The following is a 26,887-nucleotide window of genomic DNA, read 5'->3' on the forward strand; positions in this document are numbered from 1 at the left end:
TGAAAAAATAAACAAACATAATTATATTATATTAAAATGACTAAAATAAAGTCAAAGTTGATACAATGAGGATTGGATTTTGCAGTTTTTGTTTCCATTGAGTATTTAGTTTAATCAGGGAAGAGTGTTTACTCTTCCCTGGTTTAAACAAGGTATATATTGTGGAGTTGTGAATAGAATTTTCTGTTGAGCACGATTTCACAATTTACCATTCAATAAAAAAAAAGGACTTGGAACAGATTTTCTGTTGAGCACAAAAGTCAATAAAATACACAAATTGAGATAAAATCTGAAACAATTGATACAAAATCATTTGATTAAATATTTCTAACATTATATGAATGAAGATGAACAAATAAAGATCGAAAAATTGAATCATGATGCCTCGTTTTCCTAATTATGGTTTGTTTTACATTGAATACATTTATGGTACAAACAGACTTCGGTCACATTTAACACAAAGCTAACTATAACTATCAAACATATTTTGCAACAAAGCAAATAATATTAATACTTACCCTTTCATCAGATCGAGGTGTTCAAAACACTTACTACAATTTCTAATTTTATTTTTTTAAATACAAACCCTTTGAAGTTTCTCTTAAATACTACTATAGTCAGAGTAAAAAGATAAAACAAATGCAACCTAAATATGAAAAAACTCTTCTAATTGAACTAAATTATATGTTTATTTACCCAAAATAAACATGGTAAACTTTAAGATACAGTTGATGCGATGTGTGTACATACCTTTATTTATAGTATTGATCCATGTTGGCATATTAAGGAACACCGTTCCCATACGCCATGCTTGATTATACAAGCGTGGTTTCAATGTTTTTCGTACGGATGAAATCGCAACCATTTTGAATGTCTTTTGTTATATAAATACAGTATAAACAATTGGAATGTGAATGCTTTTAAACAGCAATGCTCAGATTTCTCAAAAATCAAGTTAGTTACAAAAGTATAAATATAATAAATAGCAGTTATGTTACATATACAGAGTTTTCCAAAATTGTTTTGCTATCGTAAATCAAACTAGTTCGGTAAAATGATCACATGCTTCCAGAAAAATATGGCGTTACACAATAAAAAAATCCAAATTTGTAGTGCGAGATGCAAAAGCACCCATTCAATCCGATTAAAAGATTTCAAATCCTGTGAATATTTTCAAATGAAGTAACAGCACATTGACATTTCACAAGTGTAAGTACTCAACTTCCTTTGTCGTGCGTTGCTTGTCGTTAACTGAAGTTCACAAAGTTTTGCCTAGTCTTTATAAGTGAACGTCAGGGATTGCTTTGATTGGATAATACCTTCCTGTACGTCTAAGCACCAGTCAAGTGACAACGTTCAACTTGGCGCAAATATCATTTTTCTTTTTTTTTAAAATATTATATTTTCTCATGTTGTGGGAAGATTTTAGTATGAATTAGTATAAGTGAACATTTGGATGCAAGTGACTGTTGCAATAGTTTTTTTTAATGTTTTGGAAAGATTTCAGATATATTACTTAGAAAATAAGACATCTTTTGGAATGTACATGTAACGTAAAAGCTACATGTGTAGAGATTTTTTTAAATGTTTACATATATTTTCTCTTATTAGAATTAAGAGATGTGATAAAAACAATAAAAGAAATAAAGATATTTTGTTGTTTTCCTTTTTTGTAGTATGAAACTTTGCAGGTTATAAACTCTTAGTCTTGATCAGTATACAGGCAAGAGGTAAAGCCTGAAATAACTATCAACAAATAATATAAACTGACAAATAAATGCCTGAGGCTACAAATTACGATATCGCACAAGGCTAGGCTGGATTAGATTGGCGTGCGAATATGTTTTATACCACCAGGAAGGGGCTCTGAGAGGGTAAGAGTCCACTTCAAAATGGGCTAGTCTCATCAGCTGAAAAAGGCCGGAGGCTACAAATTAAGATATTGAACAAGGGTAGGCAGGATTAGGCTGACATGGCGTACCCACACGAGGAAGGGGCTGTAAGAAGCTGGGGTAAGAGTCCACTTAAAATGGGCTGGTGAGCAAACAAAATTAGCTGACAGATGCCCGAGGCTACAAATTAAGATATTGAACAAGGCTAGGCAAGATTAGCCTGACATGGCGTACCCACATAAGGAAGGGGCTTAAGAAGCCAGGGTATAGAGTCAACTTAAAAATGGGCTGGTGATCAAAAGAAATAAGATGACAAATGCCTGAGTCTAAAAATTAAGATATCGAACAAGGCTAGACAAGATTATCTTGACATAGTGTACTCACACAATATACCACCAGGAAGGGGTTGTGAGAAGTCGGGGGTAAGAGTCCACATAAAAAATGGGCTGGTGAGCAAAAGAAATAAGCTGACAAATGCCTGAGGCTAAAAATTAAGATATTGAAAAAGGCTAGACAGGATTAGCTTGGAAGGGGTTTTGAGAGGGTATAGGCTCCACTTTAAAATGGACTTATATGAGCTGACAAATGAAGAATGCCTAAGGCTAAAAACATTACACCCGACTACAAAAATGGACGATATCGCACCGATCTATTGTTTGAATTCCCAATCTTAGTCTTCCTTATAACGTTACGCGCATGTTCGTGCCAACGTACACATAAAACAGGAAGAAAACCAGGACAGACTTTTTAATTGCTACAAATGTTGGTTATGAATACTTCAGATAAAAGGCATTCCATTTAAACTGCTGGTCAGCAAGGATTTCTAGGTATGAGATATGGGCACCAGGTTGACCATTGGGTAAATCGATGATAACTGACAACAGACGAACCAACCTTGAAATTGAGTGATATCAACTGAAAGCGGCCTAAAAATAGCACTTTTTAACCTGGACTTCTTACTCTAAAAGAGTTCTTAACATATAATAATTTGTATCCTAATTTTAAGTTAAAATAAACTTTATATAGTTTATATTATGTGATATAATATGGAATGAAAGAATTCATCTTATCTATAGTGATAAAAGATAACATTTATACGTGTTAATTAATTTGTTACATGGGATAAAAATTATGGGAATGGTTCGGGTGGATATAAAATTTTAATTATTTTCCTTTTACGCAATTTGTTCTTACATTATAATTTAGTCTTAACTATCACTTGCAAAAAAAAAATATTTAAAAGAATTTAAAGTCTAGGAGAAAATAAATTAAATGGGTGTATACGCTTTCCTTCTTTTAATAAACATTTTCATTTAAAAAAATGATTTAATTTAGCAATCTGGCCTTTTGAGTTTATTTAAATATATATTTGGTCTTAAAATAACATGCATGTGATTGGCTAATTAACTTGTGCTAAGTCAAGATACAGTAATAGGGAAGTATTAATATAAATGATTAAAGTACACACGGTATATGTCTAGGGAAAATTATTTTTTTGCTATAGTAATTCATATAATTACAGATACTTATAGGGAACATACAAAACACTTATGTGTACATTATAATATGTTAAGATAAACTACATAAATTCAAATTAAATTCAAATGTATGAAAATTATATTTTATGTGTAGAAGTGCTCAAATCATTTATGTATAAAATATACACAAATTAATATTACTATGATGGCACGTTAATTAATTAACTATACTGCATTAGCAATACCTTACCTTACACTGAATACCATGCAGTCACATGTAGGCTGTGTTTTTTTTAACCATTATAAATTTATTTAAGGTCTGATATTATTCTAACCCACTGGAAAACTTGTATTTTAACTCAATGTTGAAGCATGCGTTCAGACTTTAGTATTTACCAGGTAACTCAACCTGAACGGGTCTTTAATCTTTGTCAGCCATCCCTAGATTGTAAATAGCTCAGTTTGTCACCCATCATTCAATTTCATTAGCTTTGTGAATTGCTTCACATGATAAGAATGACGCTGACCAAGCAGACAGGCCTACTGCTGACCAAACAGGAATGTCTACTACGGCAGACAGACCATTCTGCTGCTTGCCGAGCATGTATGCCTATACTCTCTGACCAAGTGAACAGGCCTACTCCTGGCCGTGTAGACAGATCTACTGCTCACTGAGCAGAGAGGCATACTGCTGGACTTACTCCTGACTATGTAGATACTATTCGCCGAGCAGACAGGACTACTGCGGGCCGATCACAAATGTCTATGCTGGTAGCCAAGTGGAAAGGCATACTCGTGTAGACAGTCCTAATCGTTGAGGCCTCTATGGGCTGTGCAGACAGGCCTAACTGAGGGTTGTGCAGACAGACATGGAGGTATTTTATACCTCCAGAGTTGCACTGTGGCCAAGGCTGGGACTTGCAATACATACAAATTAACTCTCTGCCAACACGGTCAATATCCTCCTTACATTTATTTCATGTGATTAATGTTATGTTAGTTTTAATGGAAAACAACTGCATGCAACAGAGGTTTACCTCGGTTTTGGTCATGTTGAAATATACCCTCTCCCACTTCACAATAAATTCTCTCCTCTGAAGAAGGTGGTGGATAGCAAACTAAAACAAATCATGCGTGAGAATGAACGCAAAGGAAATGGCAAAACAAAAATGATACAAAATATGCAAATGATAAAAAACTTTTTAAGTTATAGAATAAACAGCAAATTAAGAATATTAAAATGACAAATGATAGAAAGAAAAAGTATACAAAATATTTATTAAAAAATAAAAGTATAAAAATGAAAATTATATTTTGTGAATATGATCAATGAGTCAATTATCACACCTTATATAAGAGAAAGAAAATTTAGTAGTAAATGCATAAATAGCAGAGAGTCATAAAAAAAGGTGGAAGGGGGGGGGGGCGGCTAGATGACTATTTGGAAGCAGGATATGGTGAGATAGAGGAGAGGAGGAAAAAAGTAAGCAAGATTAACGAAAATATTTCTATGAGGACCCTGTGATGTGCTGTGATGCTAACAAAGAAAATGCCAAGCACTATCAAAAGCCAAAAGCGAAAGGCCTTTGATGGACAATGATGGATGCAATGTCATTGTAGGATGAGAATTAGTGACATTTAACACAATGACATTTGTTAAATAATTAGAGGTGCAGACTTATACCACCTACTATAGGGGGATATAGTGCTAAATATAAAAGTTTTATTATAAAATATTATATTATAAGGCAACCAATCTGAAGCAGTTAGTTATATGATTATAAATATATTTTATATATTCTGTGCATTGCAAAAATTATCAAGACATTATATACAAATCCTTGAAGTACATATATGTATATTTATAGATTATAATATAATTATTAGGATTGGTAAGACGTCTGTGGTCATGGATTATCACAATACTGTGATGACTATACGTTCACTTTATCTCTACAAATTTTAAAATATTATGGCTTTATTGTCCAGACCTAAGAGAAGAAAACTGGAAACCAACCCTGGAGAATTTAGTCAGCAAAACGCGTAATCATGGATAATACATTCATTTATAGGTATTTATTTTAGGTAGGTTTACTGACGTGGGAAGAAAAAACTTAAAACAATTAGTAGTAGACCTAGTAAATCCCACCAACTACAGGTTATATCAGTACTTAAAATTATATTTATAGCAACTATTATATAACAAATTGTTAAAGCAATTGAAGGTGTTAAGCAATTTGCAGGCTTGTTTCGTTAACGGAACAGAAGACTGTGCCATTCAAGATCTTTATACAATTAATTTCCCTTAAATAATACAAGGCATCTGATTTGACTTTATGTATTTTGACACTATATAAATTTAATACAGACAAAACCAAAAATGCAATCATTTTGTATGGTACCAGGGATATCCCTCCAAATCTTCAGATGGGTCGACCATTAAATGTAATTTTGTAGCAAATAATGTTATTAACAAAGCCAAATAATTACACCCACATAGAACTATATTAAAACGACAGAATAAAAAAATTATGATGTATATTGAAATAGACTTGTTATGATTTCACCACAGATAACAAATTAATTGTATTTGTCATCAATGAATAACACTTGTCCTGACAAATACATCAACAATATATACACTGTACTTAAAAACAGTCACAGTAGATTGGTATTAAATAGGTTAAAACCACACAAACTTCTGGGAAAACGAAAAGGAGTAATATTTAAAATCATGACAGGCGATATTATGAAAGACTTGCAATTGAGAGAGCAAAACTGGGCGACAAAATTAAGAAAGGCAGCTACAAGTGATGAATGATCCGCTAAGGAAATACTTAAAGTACAATATTAATTTGTTTCCTTCAATGCAAGCTGATGAACTTTAAAAAAGCAAATGAATTAGTTATAAAGACGTATATTGGTAGATTAACATGTAACATTTACTTGGCAATGCTGTTACTATCATTTTGGATTATCAACTGATACGGTCAATAAAACGAACAAGATCAAAAGTAATTAAGTAAATCATTTAGTAATTACTGTAGATATATGTTTGAAATAAACATTATTATTTAATGCAAATTATCGGTTTTATCTAGGAAAGACGATAGTTCATGGTTATTTATAATTAATATACCCTCACAAAAGTAAATTCACAGCTACTTAATTACTGCAATATAGAAAAGAAAAAAAAATATTACCAATCTTTTTCAAGATTTGTGGTTAGCTGGTCAACTGATTGGAACATTTACTAATAGATTTTCAATATTCAATAAGCTTATTAATTAATTGATGCATTTAAATAAACATTTTGTAAATTTATACTGGTGATGAATGGGCTGACTCACAAGCTTGAGTTAATTTTGTAAAAATACACTTTAATCAAATTAGAAAGTTCTACGAAAAAAGGTGGAAGAAATGACATAATTCCTCTTGTACAACATTCAACTTTCGTAATTAGGTTGTTATTGTCTCTTAAAATGCATGTTGTATTAAAATTGCAACATTGAAAGAAAAAGTTTTTCCTTTTAAATTTGCAAGAATTTAATGTGTTTGAGCTCACCCCATACACTACTCTCTTCTGTATGTATGGTCTTCCAGAAATTATGATATTTTGAATGTTTTTTTAATGACAAAAAAAAGAATTTGAGACATTTGTCTCAAGGAAAGTCTTGGTAGAAATTTCGTTTTTTTGTATGGTACTAACAAAATTTACTCTTTTTTTAAAATATTGGTTTTCCAGAACATTTTAAATAATTTGAAGAACACGTGCCAACCTTGGCAATTTATATTTTTCTTTAATTTATCAAAAATAATCAGCATTTCTGTTAATGAATAAAATTAAATTCATTTTCAAATTTGTTTAGTCATCTTTAATTTACAACAGGAAATAAATATATCATTGCAGAGACGTCATTTAGTCTTTATCTGTACGATGTAAGTACAATATCATGCTTAAATAACTTTAACCCGAAATAAATGACATTTTACGATTGGTACGGAACATCTTCAAATGTTTCGGAGAAGTGATTGACAATCTAATTAGCATCGATAATATCGCACATTTTTGCAGTTTCATCTTTAATTATTTTACAACATATGTTACGGTCTCAGGTGGAAACGAAAGCATCATTAATGAGATAAATACGCAAATGAGAAGGAACTTTTTTGATCTAAAAACATTTCTAAAAATGCTTTTCCTTTAGATAGACATGTTTTTAATTGTGTAATTTCACCGATGTCATGCCGCACGTTCGTAACAAAGCGTGAAAAGTAATTTTTTAATGGATTTCTTCTTCTGTCATTGTAATACAATTATCGTTTTGTGTTTTCGCTAAAAAGCTAGCCACCCAAAGGCACGCTTTTGAGGAAACTCCTCAGCCAGAATATTTGCGGTACGTACGACGTAGAATTAACAGGAAAAATAAAGTCAAGTGTGGATACCTTGTGAATAGGGACAGGATACATTTGGCTCAGACGAGCTAGTGTTTATCATCATTTTCACATTACTTTTTTTGTTTTTGTACAGCATTTGTTTTCAGATATTATTCCCCAAAAGAAAAAAGTTGGGAGAGAACCAGTAGATTTCATAATCAACATATTTAGGCAGTTAACCAATAAACAGTTATACTGTATGGGTGGTTTTTAAATGTTAAAGCTTTGTGTTTAATAAAGTGAAAAACACTACACTATTATTACTGCAATTTACAGAATGGCGTTCTACAAAAGTTTTAAGATTCTGCATAGAACGGTGTGTATATATATATATATATAGCTGAGAGGAGATGCACTAGCAAAACCTGTTATATAAGATTTTTATTATATTGTTTTCTTATTACTCATTTTTTTTTTTTAATAGTTAGCTAAATTAACAATGAAAACATTCATTTTTACTACTAATAGAATTCTATCAAATTTTTAATGTTATTAATATATATTTTTTCATATTTTATTTCATGCTGTTAGTTGCTTTTTTACTATAAGAATGTTTCCAACCAAGATATATACTAATGGCAAGATTATTGCATTATTCAAATCTGCTTACATGATATATACAAACATTTTTTAAAATGTTGCAATATATAAAAGAAATAAAGTTATATACACATTAAATATAATGGTTAATTAATTACAATATTAAGTTAGTATGTAATAACTATTTATTTTTTATAGGTGTATGCCGTTGAGAAGCAAGGACTGTTCCAGCAGAATTAACTTTTCAGATAAGATAGCACTATGGCACTTACCACTCAATAACAAGGTAGTTAGCGAAACTGGATTAGAAGCGCCACCACACAGCATTTAGCCGGTCTGGCCAACTTGGTTTCATAAAATCGCTATGTCAAAAACATTCCCGATAAGTTCCAATGCCAAGACATAGCAAGGTTATAAAAACCAAGAAAAGATAATTATTTCACAATCAGTTTCAATATATCTTCAGTAAACCAAGAATATGATCATTCAGCCCATGTGTGAAATAACATTGTAACATTTAAGCACGACATAAGTAGTACTAATTCTTCCAGAGTATAACTTTATTATGTTATATGAATATATTTATTAATAAAAAAATGTATTTACCTTTTAATCTTGAATCCAATAATATATACCAATACAGTAACTCTCTCAAAATCAGACACCCTTTTCGATTTGTCACGTTTTTAGAAATACATTTTTAAAGAATGGGACAGAATTTGGTACAAATCTTGTTTACAATGATTTATCGTTTTATGGGTTTCTAATTTGAGGGAGTCACTGTATACATGACAAATGTGATTAACATAGATGAAGCTAAATTTGGTTCATACTAGGACACAACACAACAAAAATAAAAGCATTGCAAGGACAGTACAACAATAACGAGATTGATGCATTGCAAGGACGTATGTGCAAGACGTATGCATACTGCGCTGTAAGGACGGACGCACAAAATACGCACTTGTGCTGCATTCTAGTAAAAACCAAACTTAATATATACAAAGTGACAAGCAACAAGAAAGACGTAAAACATACCGTGGGGATCATCGTAAATTGTTGGCTCGACAACGGCGTACACAGGTTCACAAGGCTCATCTAATAATAAGAATATCATGCAACGATATAAAACCACCAATTGCTATATACAAAACATGCCACATTTATCAAGAACAATTCTGTAGTATTTCACAAAATAAGTAATTTAGATATAGACTCAAACTGGGATATAAGCAAATTCATTTTTGCAAAAAAAAAAAAATATGTAAGACAATTATTCATACACATTTCATTTGAGCAAATTTGTGAATTAAATTAGAGTGAATTTTTGTGAAATACATCCAAAATATTGAATCTACAAAAACAAAAGCAATAATATCAATCAACATAAAATATGGAAAGAACGAAAAATATGAATTTTTTTTTAACCCCAAAAATGACATTTTACATTATTACATCTGGAAAACAATACTTATCAATCAGACAAGATCAATAAAAAAAGTAAAAAGTTTACTGAAAATAACACAATTATACATTAAACAAATAACATTGACATTTTATATAACAATAAAAAACAAACATAGAAAAGAAATATGTTTTATTATTTACTGTCATTGTAAAAAGTATAGATGTATTCTTCGGTTTATGCTAAATCTTGGTTCCCACTAGAGATGCAACATAAGTAAGCGCAACACAAGCAAGATGACAAGCGACAGTTTGAATGATTCATCGCTTGTGATTGGTCAAATCACTTGCATTGCACTTACATTCTTGCAATACGTCCTAGTAGAAAACAAGATTAAATATGCGGGCGAATAAACGGACTGTTCTCTGTGCATATTATTGAGAACTAGTACTGCTTCATTGTTGAACGTAATATAACTGGCAAGCAAATCAGGCTTGAACATACTAGGCCTATACAATTGTGATACCATAGGGGGTGGGGAGGGGAACTGGATACAAGCTAAAATCAAGTGTGTATGTAAAATACTGAAATAGTGAATATAATGTCAAATATTGCTAAATTAAATATAATTTTTAATTTAAAAAAAACCTAGTTCCGATGTCCTATCACGTTTTTCCTGAACACCTACTCTTTCCTCAATTCCCTTTCCTTTTGAAGTAACCAAGTTCAAATCACATGCTGAAATTAAGTTTATTTTACTAAAATATGATAAAATAGGCAGACTTTCCTTTCCTTAAAACACCTACTCTTTCCATATGTTGTGTTCTCTCTTGATCTCTTGATATTATCAAGTTAAACATTTTAAAAAATAATTTTATCTTACTTAGAAAATGATAGTTAGCTAAAAATACTATAAAAGAATTAGGCAGACTTCCCTGTTATAACTACTCCTACCCTATTTTTAGTTCTGCAGCAGTTCTCCTTCTATGAATCACATTAAAATCTAAAATTAAAGTCTAAATTAACATTATCTTACCAAAACATTATTTTTTAAATAGCAATAAATCTTTTCCCCCCTTTCTTTTACTTTATTCCTAATTTTTTGCTTGTCTTAGGTATGAAAAATTTACTTATTTTATTTAATAAAGTGTTTCTTATAAAAACATAGCAAAATATGAACGTCTTATTAACAAATACGTTAAGCTCTGTCTACACTATCAAACATTATGTGGCAACAAAATATGATGTGCCCATATATGGACATGATGATGTCATATCACTACCATATTTTGGCACATCACACTTTTTTTTGTCAAACTTGTTTGATAGTGTAGACAGAGCTTTAAGAGACGTATAGACTTGACTATCTGATTATGCCAGGCTTCTTATAGTTTTGGTACGTAAATAATTAGCTGAGAAACATTAAATGTTTACACAACAGAACTAGTACACTGTTGTGAACTTATCAAACAATAATATAACACAATGTATTATGTATAAAGGAAATAAGATGAGAACATTTGTACTGCATGTAAAATGTTTATTATACACATTTACCCCAAATTGCATGCATTGGGTATCAAAATGACAGGAAGGACTTAAACTACCTTTGAAAATTATCTTGGATCCAATAAAGTGGACAAAATGGTGTTTCCCTACCCTGGAATGGTAATCTTTCCTAAGATATTAAAACTGAAAAACAAATAGTCTTAAAATAAACTTCTAAATAATATGATTGATAAACAAAAAAATTAATTATTCAACTATGGTTTTAAAGTAATTACATATTACTCATAAACCCAAACTTTGTGAAAAAAAAAAAAAATTCCTGTTTTAATGTCATCTCAATTCCCTAGTGATGGAACACATTTCGTGGTAAGATCTATTTAACACCATATAAAATAAAGAATTACAGAACTGTAGTGGTTAAAAGGTTTTTTTTATTTGGTAAAGAATTACATATGAATGTCAGGTTATGATGTAATTTGTTAAGGATATGGTCAGAATTGACAATCAATCAATTCACAGACCTCAAACTTAAAAAAAACAACATATACACACAGTATTCAATATTTTGAACTGTACAACTACACAAGATTTTCTGTATTGTATAGGCTATTAAGGTTAAGAGGCCTAATGGTACATGTGTCACATGTGATACTATGTGATGGTGTATTACAGAATTTGCCTATGATACTTGAACAATAGATACAAATAACAAGAATCGGCTAACATTACAACAAGGTATTTAGGGTACCTTTTAGACCACGCATTTAGAATCTGTAAATCTATTTTTAAATTGCATATTATGTACACATTTAATAAATAAAAATAGAGAACAAATAATCCTCAGTTAATTAAACAGCTATGACTATATCTTAAAATCATGCAACATTACTGCAGTCATCCTGGGCTTGGTCCGATACCGTAAACAAACACTAATCAAAAAGGAAAAACCTAATTAACTAAAGCTCTGAAGTAAATTGATCGAATTCAACTCATTAATCACAACACCTATTTATCTAAATGATTGTTTTGCCCTATGACAGAGTTATTGGGCAAAGTGCAGAATTATTTTAGACTCAATGACTGCTTGAATGATAGGTTCTAACAGATGATACACAAAGTGGATGAGGAGGAAAGTTGTAGACAGAAATGTAATTTAATGTAACATTGCTCATGTACTACTCAAGGCTATATGTAGGCCATAAGCAGTAAATTCTAACGTTTCATCTCGTTCCGATGTCATGGATCTACAATTTCTTTACATATTTAGAATAATAATTTTATAAATAACAACATATCAAAAGTTCTCCATAATCGTGTTAGACAATTTTGAGAAATTACTGTTTTATTTTGGTACTTTATTTTAATATACACCGCGTGAGTGATTTGGTCGGGCCGAACGTTACACGTTCAAATTATCCGCAACGTCTTAAAAACTGTACCACGTGATCGTATTTCACCAATCATGCTCTGGTTACAGATGAGGGGAATCCCCAAAACTCACACACGGCAACGTCACACGTGGACAAAAATATTCAATCATAAATGGAGTAACTTGACGTGGAGGAAAATTTGTTTGATTTCCCCACCGAACAAATTCTACTGTAAACGAAGAAATGATGCATCTTATGATCATCCTATTGTATTGAAATAGTCTCCTGCTCATATATAGGAAATGGGATTTTTAGAATGTTACCACTTAAACCACTGTGCTATTAATAATATTCGTACAGAAAGGCTAGCCTAGCTACCTACGTCTTTAGGCTCTAGGCCTAGCCTAAAGGCTTAAGGTAGCACACTAGCCTAGGTCTTGGAGGTGTATACTAGCATAGGCTAGGTAGGCCCAGCAGCAGCACAGTATAGTTAGGACAAACTGAATACAAAGACACAGGTGAGGATAGCATAATTTTAGTACATTTTGAGCAAATACAATAAATACACATTCAAATTAATATATCAATTGTTTGAAATAATTAATTTGGTCTGGCCTAGTAAGCAGACTTTCCCTATACTGTACCTAGGCATAGGCTATCCTATTTAGTATTATGCATTCATTTTGATGGCCTGGTCTGGTCAGAGGACTAGGCCTAGGCCTAGTATTCATACATCAGCCCGGTATTATTTTTATTTATAAATTCTTAATTTTAATTTAAAATAATTTATTTCATTTCAACTGTATCTTTTCAATTCAATTTATTTCAATTTATGTCTAGGTTGTCTGGTGGAAAGGAGGCACAAAAATGCTGAACACGTTCACTGATTCTGGTAAGTTTTGGATCCTTTTTTAATGTAGAGATGAGAAATGCCAAATGATTTATGTTTTGTTATAATTATGTACAATAGTAGTAAAATTAGTAATGAAAGTTAAAAATAGTAATGAATGCAAAAAATAGCTGAAAAACATCCATTACTTTAAAAATGTTTTATATATCAGGTTGCATTGTCAATAAACACTATATAGTAATGTAAAGTGTGTGGTAGAGTAAGTAAAGTTGAGAATGTTTTTAAATATAAAACCAAAAAGATTCATTGTAATTTAATAATATTCAGTTTAACTAAAATATTAAGTAATCGATATAAATTAGATAATCTATTCTTGATTATTTGTTACAGAAATGATACCAGCTTCAAAACAATTGTCGTCATCTTGAATTTTTCAAAAACTTCACAAACATCAACTGGCTGAATGTAAAATACTTACTGCAAATGTTGCTGAATCTCTGTTTAATTGTACCTACCTACAACGTAGTATGTACATACTGTATATGAAGGATATTGCACATAGTAATTATTACTTATTAATTAGTTAAAGTATATTTGGTATTTCCATTGTACACTGGCCATGCCGCACCTGAAATTGACAACTTTTCTAATTGACTACTAGTTTTGCTGGTACAACGTATCTAGAGAAGAGTAGGATTATATACATTGTATATTGGGCAACATGTAGGGTTGTAAAAAAACACAAATCCAAAAGAAACAAAAAAAAAATAAATGAAAATACATGTACCATGAGGTACATGTACACAAGGTATTTGTTGTATATTGTGTGTATATGTCCAGTTCATATTATTATTGTTGATAATCAACAATAATAATTCTCTCCACAAGAGTTACATTCATGTTATCAATATAACAACAGTAAAAATGGGCTGGCAGGCCTACTTATCTGATGTTTCAGAAAAAAATGGGTTGTTTTTATGGAAGCTCCTGGCCTAAATTGGCACTAAAAACTCCTAAAAAATGCAATATTTAAGTTCCAATAAATAAGTTATTGCATAATCATTTATTGTTTGTGTTGAAAATTTACTCGGGTGTCACTAACCTACTAGCATACCCATATTATTATGGCAAGTCACTTTCTAAGAAATCATGTAGGCTTACGACGTACTCCTCAAAAACAAATAAAACATCAAAATTATCTATAAAATTAGCAAATTCTCAGCTGGTGCAGTGCATCTTCCTATATAAAAAAAATCATCAAGCTGGTTTGAAAAGGTTGTTTATCAACCCTCTCGGGTAGTTGTACAGAAAAGGCATAGTATTTATGCAGGCGCCTTTTATGGTTTGAGTCGAGTTCACACAAAATTGGCACTAAAAACAAAAAAAATGCAATGTAAGTTACAATCATATTATTGCATAATAATTTCTTTTGCGTTGAAACTTCACTTGTGTGTCACTAACTCACTAGGATACCCATTGCATGAATATAAATACATAGTGAGAGTTGATTATTAAGATATAACTGCTCAAAAAACGACTAAAAGATATTAAAATTGGCCAAATCTCAGTTTTTGCATCTTCATAAATAAAAACTTCCTGAAGCTGACAAGTTGAAACTTTGAATCTTGTTTAACAACCCTCTCAAATAGTTGGGAAAAAAATATAAATATGGTATGTCAATTAGTTACGAAGATATTGTGTCTTAAAAATCTTGAAAAGTGCAATTACAACTAAATAATTGTAATTTTTCAGTTTTCCTCACATACAAAATACTTATTTTTAAAATTTAAAATTTTGGAAAAGTGTTCACAATATACTGGACTACTCACAGAGAAAAGACAATTGCATTTGGACAAAGACTTTTAAAGATATTGGCCCATAAAAGTACCTCCAGACCTCAAAAAGTGCCTTTTTTGCAGTAGTGGGGTACCTTTGAGAGGCCATTGCTCAAAAGTGTACAAGTATTTCATGGAGAACTTTTGATATAGTATGTGTAACATATTCATTTCACAATATCAACTTTCAAAATGTAGATCCAAGAGGTGGGAACGAAATCCATGTTCTAGGCATCTTTTGAGCTACTGCTTATGGCCTAATGGTGATAAACTTTAAAAAGGGGGAGAAAGACAGTGTTGGTGGAGAATAGAACAAAAATAGATAACTCATGGCTAGAGAAAGAAAATGCAAGAAAACTAAATGTTGGGCAACCAAATATATTTTAGGAAATAATAAATTATTTTCCTAAATTAATTTATCCCCCTAAATTTATAGTAGATTGGTTTGTCTTACTTTTTTCAGCTTTTGGGTTGAAGGACAAGCAAGTAACTTATCAATCCCCACATTGGGGATTTCAGGAGGTTTAACAAAATTGTGTTTGAAATTGTGTAATTTTATCATAATGTGGACTATTTATACACTTTGTTTTCTAATTGTGGATCCATCAATATGAACATTGAGACCAGTCGTCTAACTGCCAGGCCATCTACACCATCCAGTACCAGCCCAGCTTACTAAGTTGGCCGTCTACATCATCCAGTACCTGCCCAGTTTACTAAGTTGGCCGTCTACACCATCCAGTATCCGCCCAGCTTACTAAGTTGGCCGTCTACACCATCCAGTACCCGCCCAGCTTACTAAGTTTCCTATTTACATGCCACATCCTTACGCTAACCTTCAACAAGACCATCTTTAATTTCATTCATTAAACTGATTAATTACTTTCATTTAAAATGTTTGTAAATATACTAAAACCTGCTGAATAATCTTTCTTCATTTTCATTTTAATTAATTTTTAATTATTTGTTATTCTTTCACTCGTTTAAATATTAATTATTATCCAATTTGATTAAATTAATGATATAAAATTTAATTAAATATTAATAAAGTATATAGTGCATTTCACACGGGTCGTTGCTTGTCTGTTGCCAACTCTCGGACCTATTTTTTCCCATAATTCAAAATCTATAGTTTACATTTTAAATATTAGATACTTTTTTTAAAATATCCAAACATTACTTTTGGAGATGTTTCTTTTTTCAAATCACATGAAATAAAACAAGGCCATATACATGGCTGCAGTCGCGTGCTCAACTTAGTGTTTACCGACCGACCAACCGACCGACATAGTGAGCTGTAGAGTATTCGATTGGGGAAGGGGGTCTTTACCGTCATAATTGGTTGTACTGAATAAAAAACAAAAATAAATTGTGTACAGCAAATATCTGCCAAGTTACAATTGTAACAAGGAAATTACCAAATCAACAACCAAAGTGTTTAATTCACGTTTCCTTCTCAAATCACAAAATTCAATGAGTTTAATTGTTTTGTTCTGCTGGCAGTCATTGAATAGAAGCCATCAAACCACGAATCGAGGAATCGAGTTAAACATGAGGCAGAGAGGAAGGGTGTAACCATATGCGAATAATACACAATTATAATTTTTATTTAGAATGTAAATTAATTAAATGGATGCAAGCAATCATAGAAAGTATTACCAAAGAAATCTTAATTTATTTTGACAACTTGTCTTGCTTTCTTGGGTTTCCACTTCTGTTCATTTCTTGTTGGTCTCTTTATTAACTTCCTATTATCGGCTTGTGTAGCATGACCGAGATAAGATTTGTTTATAGAATATAGTAATTAGTAATATTTGCTACTGTTTAACTTTTTAATGAATGACACGTTAATTCCAAGGACATTTGGTACATTTATAGATTAATTAATGAATCTGATCATGCTGTAATTTACTTATGAATGAATGAACTACTGAAATTCTTTTTTAGTTACCGAACTCCTATTCAGAGGACATCTGTATTCAGGGACACCTCAATTCAGGGACACCTCAATTCAGGGGACACCACTCCACTATTCAGAGGACACCGCTATTCAGGGAACATCACTATCCAGGGGAGACTCCTATTCATGGGATACTCACACATTTTTGTTTTTTGTGTTTTTTGAGGGGCAACATAAAACACTATGATCAATCTCTATTCAGGGGCACCAATTTTACACCACTAATAATGAGACACTGTTGAGTCCTGAAAGGGGTGCTATTGTAACAATAACAACAATAGCTTTGTATATCAATTTAATAATCATTATTTTCATCTTAATATTTAAATCATTAAATAGGTTGGAAATGTTCAATTTACTTCAATGTATATTTAAATATCATGATTTCCTGTCCTTTTAGGGTATAAAACATACAATCTTTAGGGTACAATAATTATAAACATTTATTTGTTATTAAATTGTGGGAAAATTAGTTTTGTTACAACATGTGATTCTAGTTAATACCGGTTAGAATTTAACATTTATAAATTTCATAATTATCTTAATTTTTTTTCTCCATGACTCCATCAAAATTAATAATCTTTATATTCTTTGACAGTTTCAAAAGTCGGTCAAAATGCTCTTCCTTTAATAGCCAATCAAAGCGTCCGATATCTAAGCATTAATGATTGGCTTACTTAACTTTAAATGTCAATATAAATTAAATCAGTTCCACTTGCCAATCATGTACTTTTTCTTAATATAAATTATTTTTTCCTAATATTGTTAATGCATTTTGTCGAGACATATCATACTCTATACGTATGTTTAGAACAGGCAAATGGTAAGACAAGAATGATAGAAGTCAGTAATGTTCAAATGACATTCTGAGATAAACATTTGAATTTGATTTTCTAGGTTTGTAAGTGTTTTCCCGATATACGTTTTATATCATTTTAAACATTAAAAAAAAAAAATTTTATTATTCCATATTTTGTTCCGTAATTACAGTATGAGACTTATATTTACAGAAAATGAAAGTCCTGGGTTCGTATCATATATGAATTATTGTTGTTGCATGATATTTTGCACTATTTTAAAAATAATTTTGGATCTAATAATTTGTGTAAGGTGCAGCTTGTGAAGTATTGTTGCTTATCTGTGTTAGAATTCTTAGGCCATATGACGGCATATACCTAAATTGACAATAACTAACTATACTGACATTTATGTCATTTGGAAATGAGAGATGGTCATAAAGGTGAAACAATATTACCTAGATATTTAATAAACCATTAAAATTATTAACAGATCAAACTTTCTGCATCAGACAGTCAAACAGGGTTAGGTTACAAATAACTGAATAAATAAAATTTTTTTATTATTTACTAAAAATTTATACCTAGTTGGTTAGAATCTAAATGACTCAACAGATATTTCTTTAAAAATCAAATAAACTTTAATTGCCGTTCTGATCTGATATGCAATAACTTCCAAGTTGGTATGTAAAAAAAATAAAGATAAACTCATTATGTGGCTCCATATTTCCCTTTCTACCAGACATCCGCAAACTGAGTGATAAACCTAAGGCAAAATAGTAATCCCTACCAAAACAACTAAATTGTAAAATAACAGTTTATCTAAGTATATCAATTTAACCTCAATAAATTAAAGTACAAATTACAGAATACTAAACGGAAGGATGATTTTATGTTTTAGTTTTCAATCTTTATATAATATCCACAGCATGTGGCATTGCCTACAGCAAACTTAAACTAGTTTGTGTGATGTGCCCAAATATGGTAGTGATAAACTCAAATATGGTAGTGATAAGACATCAGCATGTCCATATCACATTTTTTTGTCGCATATAATTTGATAGTGTATACAGAGCTTTAGACACTACATAGTTTTCAATAAATAAATAAAAAGATTTGTTATAGACTGGCATGCCAATATATTTACAGATCTATGCTCTATACATGGAGTAAAAGAACAGAAGGTAACGGTAAGTAGAATCTGTATCTATGTAGAATCTGTATCTATCCTCAGCAGCCCGTCCGCTCCATGCTTTGAGTACATGGCCATAAGGAATAACATAGATTCTATATTTTTATTACCGTTATCGTTTGTCTGTAAATTGGCCTGTATTCTGTTTTTAGTATTTGCTCCTAGGAAATAATGATCTTATTGGGAACTAATTCTGTCATTGATTGGCATTACCCCATGACATAGGGAAACATGTGAGTTGGTTTCCTAATTCTTAAAAAACACAACACAGTAAATATTAAATCAGATCTGAAGTTCTATTTTTCTATCTTTATGGATTTTTAGATTTTAAATTGTATCATTTTTTTAAAATGCCATCAAACTAAATGAAAGAAGTGAATAATACAACCACCACAGAAAGCAGGCCGACTGTAGAAATGTGCAAATAGCTCATTTTTAGTAGGATGTTCTTCCTTCCACGTGATTTACTGGGTGTTTGACTTGTGAAACAAGTGAGGAAGTTTACAATGGGTTGAGGGGAAAAGACATCTGAAGTAGTACCCTTTAAGTGGATACTCTGTGTGGGTAGCTAGATAGAAAATGAGGAAGTTTATACTGAGGCAAAAGAAAAACACTTAAGAATGTAACATCTGTGCCCCTTTAAAGTAGAAGTTGGTGTTATTGGTGGCTGGAACGGAATATATCAATAATATTTGAAATCTACATTTGACTTCTTTTTCAAAGTCTACAAACAAGCAAAATACACTACTGAAAACATAGATGGGATTTTGTCATTAAAAAATACAATTAACACTATGACTAAACATTTACAAAAAATACACAGGTAACAAACAAAATAATTCACGAATATAACATTTGATAATATAAAAACAGCAATTATAAATAAGTGCATGCAATTGACATAATTTGCAATATAAAATATACACATTATAAAATATATATAAAAAATGCTTTTGATAAAAGATATAGCTATATATACAATTTTACAAATTTCACAGCAAAAAAAGGCAAATGTTGTTAAAGACGGCAATACATTACCCGAGAATTTTTCTAAAAGTGATAAATGATTTTGGCACGTACCATTTCTAGAAAAGGGTGACCATAGTTTTTTAGGCTTCGTAACTGTAGCGTATATATTTTCTGTAAGAAATAATGATAAGCCGTGCAAGCATGAGAGGAAAGAAAAGCATTTTTACAAGCAATTTTAATATACATGTAATAATACATGTTGCTAAATACAGCATAATAAGCATATATATTGTTTTTTAAGTAAAAGAAAAAAAGTTAATAGCACCATTATATGGGGTTGTATTATTATATAGCATAAAAGATTGTTTAAAAGGGTCAAAATGTATCCAACCTATTAAACGAAAAAAAAAAAAATTATGCCTCGGTTAATCAGATGTGCCGGATTGAAATTCTCGACTCTGCTCAATTATGCCTAAGCACAGTGCGCCAATATACTCACTAAGCCTAAATGTAAAACAACATACTCAAAAGAAACTTCAGACAGAAACGGCAACCATTGTTTGGTTTCCGTATTTCGATCATTTTAATTGTCCTGTCACCTAGTTCGATTTCTAACCTTCTTTGCCTATGTTATATTTATTATGATTGCATACATATAGGAATTAGGATCTTAACCGGTTCCACAAAAGATTAGATGTGGTCATTCGATAGAGGCTGTTAGGATTTGTGGTATGTTTTTTTTGGTCTATTACTGATGGCCTATTAACCACTACAACTACATAAATGACAAATAAATCCTACAATCTTTTTTAATAATTTGGCAGCTAGAGATTATAGCTTTTCTAAATAATTCATATCAATCATATATATCATAATTTATTTCGGCATTGTAAACAAAAACCAACATGAACACAGAACAAAAGTAAATCACTTTAAATAGTTAGGTTACTATACATACTGTAATGTTTTAAACTGTAAATTAAAACTTAAATTAATTAATGATATCAAACTCATTTGCATATTATTACTTTTAAGTCAGCCTTTGCATTGGTATGGTAGAAATAACAAAGTTAAAAATATTGATAATTTTTGTGATCTTGCAAAAAGCTGCTTTGTGCAAATATAAAGAAAATTGTCAAGCATTTTTAATAAGTTAATAACAATTAATGACTTTGTAAGCAAATGGAATTTTTAGCGTGCTTTAAAGTTATAATTAATAAAGAAACAACAAAACTGCTTGTTGATTAAAAAATAACTATAGTAAAACCCTTTGGGAGACCCCTATTCAGGAGACACCGATATTAATGGAACAATTTGCCATGAAACAAACAATGTGCAATATCAGTTTCAATACAATCCCTATTCAGGGGACACCCCTATATAGGGGACACTTTGATGGGTCCCAATGGTGTCCTCTTAAAAGGAGAACTACTGTATTTTAATTAAAACCATACAATTCCCTCACACTATACTCGGCCATACAGTAATCTAGTGGAAAAAGGCTTCATACTGCTTTTAAATACTGTCACCCCGCCTTCATGTTTGCCAACTACCCTTATGTACATCCCTGCAATGGTGTCCTCTTAAACTACTACTGTATTTTAATTAAAACCATACAACACAACCCCTACAGTGATAGTTGATCCATGGAATAATAATATTATTAATCCAAAGTTTTACAATCAATGAGGACATTTCCTAGCACAAACAAAAATATTACCATTTTGAATTCAAACAATAAGCTAAAACTGATCAAATAATTGTCAAGACAAGCAGTGACGGAATTTTTTTAATTGGAAATATATATAGCCTCACAAACAGATATCATTTCATTTCAGTTGTCAAAAGGGAGTAGTTTATTAGACATCTGGATAATAAACCCTTATTCATTTCTAGTTAATATTCAAAAAATAATATTCAAAAAATATATTGACATTACTATGTATATTATGCCTAGTATTAAATAATGTTAACATTTGATAACTGTTCAATTGAATTTCAGTTGTTAAAACTAACTAAGTTTACTCATTGGCAATTCATTCTATTTCATATTACTCCTGTGGAATGAGATCATGTCTTGGGAATACAAGAATAAATATACACAAAGGCAAAGCTATTTGTCTTAGCCTGATAAATGCAATCAAATCAAACAGTAGTTATTATCATATTAAGTCAGCTTTCAAAATACATATTATATTTTTTAAATTTTTTTTTGTTTATGACTTTTCATGCGTAACTCTTCATATCATGTCAAAATCAATCATATTTTATTCCTTAAGAATAATTGAAGTGTGCATTCTCTTATTGTTTTCTAAATGTTAGTCACTGATTTTAACAATTTCAAATGTATGATAACGCCACTTAATTAGTTTTAATGAATCCTTCAATGCATTCTAAAAAAACCACCCAAAAATCGGCTGCCTCTCATGATTTCCAGATGAGATGGGAGTTCAAAGACTCTTAAATATTTCTTTATCAGAAAACTTGTGCAAATGATAGAGGGCAGTATTGCAATTGAATTCAAATTTCTAATCAAATTTTCTGTCTGTAAAGGATTTTAATAACACTGTATGCTACCTAATTGGTTATTCTAACGATACCATAGGATTAACTACTGTATATACTATTCCCCCCTACTTTGCCTTGGGATAGGATCACTAAGTTACCCAGTCAAAGTTGTTTATTCGTTGAAAAGAAATTTCTTACTATATTTAGCTTTTCAGATTAAGTCCAATTTAATTGTTTATTTTTTTATTCGCAATGTCACCTTCCTGAGGGATAAGAGTGACGTAATCATTTATTATATAATATTCCATTTCTAGACTGTATTACGTCAACATCCTACTGTAGTTGAATGGCCTTCCTTTGACATGGCTATACTAGGAATTACCATTAGAATTAGTTTATCATAAGATACGGAGCAGCTAGACAAAGGGTTACTGTCAGGAATAATAGACGGATCCAAATAAAAATGAGAGAAAATGCATTTTAGTGGAGTGGAAGGTGACACGTAATTATCAAGAAAGTTGAGATGAATGAAACAATCACATTTATAAATCTAAAGGATATAATATGGTAAAACTATATTACATTAAAATATAAAATGTTGTGTATTCCATTGTAGTATGTGGCATATATGGCAATCAGTATCACATGTATTTCATTGTAGAACATATTAGTGTACTTTCAATCCATATTATCGTGTAATAATATCGCAATCGTATCACGCACATAAGTAGAAAATAATATGTATGAAGCTAAGGGGTACAAAAATAGCAGTAACTTAGAACAAGGGGTCAATGACAGACAAACAAAACATAACATTTTCAGCTGGTAATATAGAGCAACTATCAGTACATGGAAATATTGAATACTTATATACACAGCAAGCATGGGTGAATGAAAGAATTCTAAGCGAAAGCTAGACTATTGGCATATACATGTCCATAATTAGCTCTACTTAAATTATTATCAATACAATGGGTATTACGGGTTATTAAAAAACAGAAAAATAATGTAAAAGGAAGGTGTTACAAAAGCACTATACTATACAATGTCAGTTGTAGCACTAGTCAGGTTAATAAAAACAATACAATTAAATAGGAAGGTATTCTACAGTAAATACACTATTTCTATATACACACTGTAAGTTGTAGTCTAGGTTAATAAAAACAATACAATTGAAAAGAGAAGGTTTTCTAAATGCACTACTATAACACACACTGTAAGTTGTATTCTATTCAGGCTATTAAAAACAAAACAATTTTACAAAAAACAAAGGGATTCTAAATTACTAGTACACAATGGGACTGATATGCAGGGATGTAGTTTAAAAGATGTGGCAAATTCATGTTATACACCCCACCCTACAGACAGCATTTTTATTAAGAGACGGAAATAAAGCATGTATGTGTATACCAATGCTTAAATCCTTTGTACGAATATAATCCCACCCTTTATAATTTAGGCTAAATTCAGAGACAGGACTTTAAAATCCATTGCTAATGCGATCCAAGTATAATTAATCATTCTAATTTTCACAGAATTTTGTACTTAGGCCTCGACCTCAGACTATACTCAGCCATACAGTAATCTAGCCTAGTGGAAAAAGGTTTCATACTGCTTTTAAATACTGTCACCCCGCCTTCATGTTTGCCAACTACCCTTATGTACATCCCTGCATATTGTGATTAGATCTACTTCTAAAATATTGTTTTAGTCAGATTTTAAGGTATACCTGGGGTCCTTGTCTCATTCCTTGCTGGTCTATTTGGATACAAGTTTTCTAAATCTGAAGGATCTGCTGGTATTGAGGAAGAAAAACATGCAAACAAAATTAATAATTTATCAAAATAAAATTCCACAATACTAATAGTTTCTTAGACAAATATATTTGTTTGACATGAAAAATTGGGTAGTATAACTTAAAAATTCTACGTAGAGACAAGAAAGAGACAGAAAGAGATTATTAGACCTAACAGATTAATTATGGATTAAGAGAGATTTTTAAAATTAAACGAGGATTACAAGTACTGTCAAAAGAGAACCAACATTATTTACATGGATTAATCATGATTTTTTTAAATAAAAATTACTATATAAAAATAAAATAAATATGAATATGTGAACAAATATTAGATTTTACTGTTTTATTAGGTAGGCTATATTAATTAACCAAAGCAATTAATTATCATTAATGTTGAACACAATTACGGTAGAGAATAATGACAATTCTTGCATTAATAATGACGAAGGTAATAAATGAAACATTTTAGTAATAAGAAAATTGGTTGTAAATTTTATTTTTAAATGACATGTATTGTAACACTACAATGATTACAAAATACTTCATTGTTTTGCGTGGAACTCAGAAAACCAGGGTCAAATCTCTAGACCACCAAGTTTATACACAGCGGGCAAAATTTACAACCAGATTTTCTTATCAAAAAAGTTAAAAATGGAATAAAAATATGATTAATGTATAATGGTAAAATTTTGTATTAAAAAATAAGTACATTTACATCAAAACTAAACTAAACTCAATTAATCCCCATAGTGAATGACGTAATGAAAACAGTGCCCTCAACAATACTGATGGTGCGTTAGACCAGATTGTAAATACCAATAGTATACTTGAAAAAGCAAACAAGGCAAAAAGTGGACAGTTCTTTTGAATTTAAAACCAATTAGATTACACTAATTAACACATAGGCAATGATAACCAATGATAACACAAGGCAATGGATATTCATATAAATTAAAGAGAATCAAAGATTGATTTTGACAGAGAGACAGATAGATCATATCATATCATATTTCCTTGCATTTTGGTAATGGGGTTTAACAGTGGCTGAAAATGATTCTGCCCTTTAAAAAATGACCAACACATCATCATTTAGAACCAGTACTATGGTTTATTTAGAATTGTCTATCTATTAATGGGGAGAACATTTTATGATTTTATGTGATTATTTTTTGTTACTGATGCACTGTGGGATATCTGTCAACAAGTACAAGGAATGTTCACCAGCACAGGATATAACATATATGAGCATTCCTTAGAAAAGGAATGCTACACAATGTCTCATTCATTAAGATGGACATAATATTAATACATTGAATTCCCAGGGTAAAAAACCAACCCAAAAATGACTATGACGCATAGTGGGAATGTGTATACGGTAATGACAGTATGTTTTGTTTTTGATCAGCACAATATGTGTGGTCATAAAATGGGTTTTAAAAAAGGACAGAATTTAGGCAAAAATCCAAACTGTCTTTCTCATATAATACAAACGTCAGAAGTCTGGAAGCAAATCTGACTTTTATGTTTGAATCATTTTTACTAGTTTAAAACAACAGACTTTCCGACTCGGATTTCAAGAGGGGTGACGATTCTTGTGATCAAAAGCAGAGCCACCAAACGACGATGAGGGAATCGAGGCGAACATAGTAGGAGAGGGGATGTTACGGAAGCACAAAATAACAATGAGTCATAATGACGGATGTTTATCTTTCCGAGAAAGTTGGTTGATTTTGGTATATATTGAAAATATATAATAAAATTATATATTCCTCTCATTACTGCATCAAGTAAAAACAAATATGAATAAAACAATAAATAAATAAATAACAATAATAATTAATATCCTGACTGTGGTTTAAACTATTATATTAGAAAAATAGGTTCCATAGATTTTCAAGAATTAATTCCCATGACCTTTCTAAACAAGTCCATGCTTTTACAACAGTTCTACTTTTTACAGATTAAAATAATATAATAAAAGATAATAATTGTATAAAATGATGTTCAACAAACAAAGCAAATTGTCCTCATTACGTTTTATCCATACATTGTTAATAAAAGCCAAATTTTTCTAGAACAATATTTTCATAAAATTCCATGATTTTCCAGGTTTTCAATGATCTGTACAAACCCTGAAAATTTTATTTTTATAAAGTTAGTGAAAGCTTATTAATAGCAATTAATTAGATTGATAACATTTAACAATTGTTAAAACATTCATTAGCTCAAATACAAACTAATTAGCATATTAATATGTTAATAATGCTTACTAAAAATCAGCATCAAAGGAACTTTTAATTTCATTAATGATTTATTAATGAATAAAAAAATTTACTCGATCTTAAAT

At 30.7% G+C, this 26,887-nt stretch overlaps 1 protein-coding gene across 1 annotated transcript in view; it reads right to left on the reverse strand.

Moving 5' to 3' along the window:
• Positions 1-26,887, reverse strand: part of LOC144848688 (rho GTPase-activating protein 5-like) — an 80,963-nt gene that overhangs the window by 20,206 nt on the left and 33,870 nt on the right. Inside the window, exons 16-19 of the mRNA XM_078705534.1 lie at positions 24,472-24,537; positions 20,346-20,405; positions 9,386-9,445; positions 4,408-4,488 (exon numbers count right to left, since the gene is read on the reverse strand). Coding sequence (XP_078561660.1) covers positions 4,408-4,488; positions 9,386-9,445; positions 20,346-20,405; positions 24,472-24,537 — 267 coding nt within the window. The remainder of the gene's footprint in view (positions 1-4,407; positions 4,489-9,385; positions 9,446-20,345; positions 20,406-24,471; positions 24,538-26,887) is intronic.

This window comes from Antedon bifida, chromosome 7, assembly GCF_963402885.1.
Source record: "Antedon bifida chromosome 7, ecAntBifi1.1, whole genome shotgun sequence".
Taxonomy (NCBI): Eukaryota; Metazoa; Echinodermata; class Crinoidea; order Comatulida; family Antedonidae; genus Antedon; species Antedon bifida.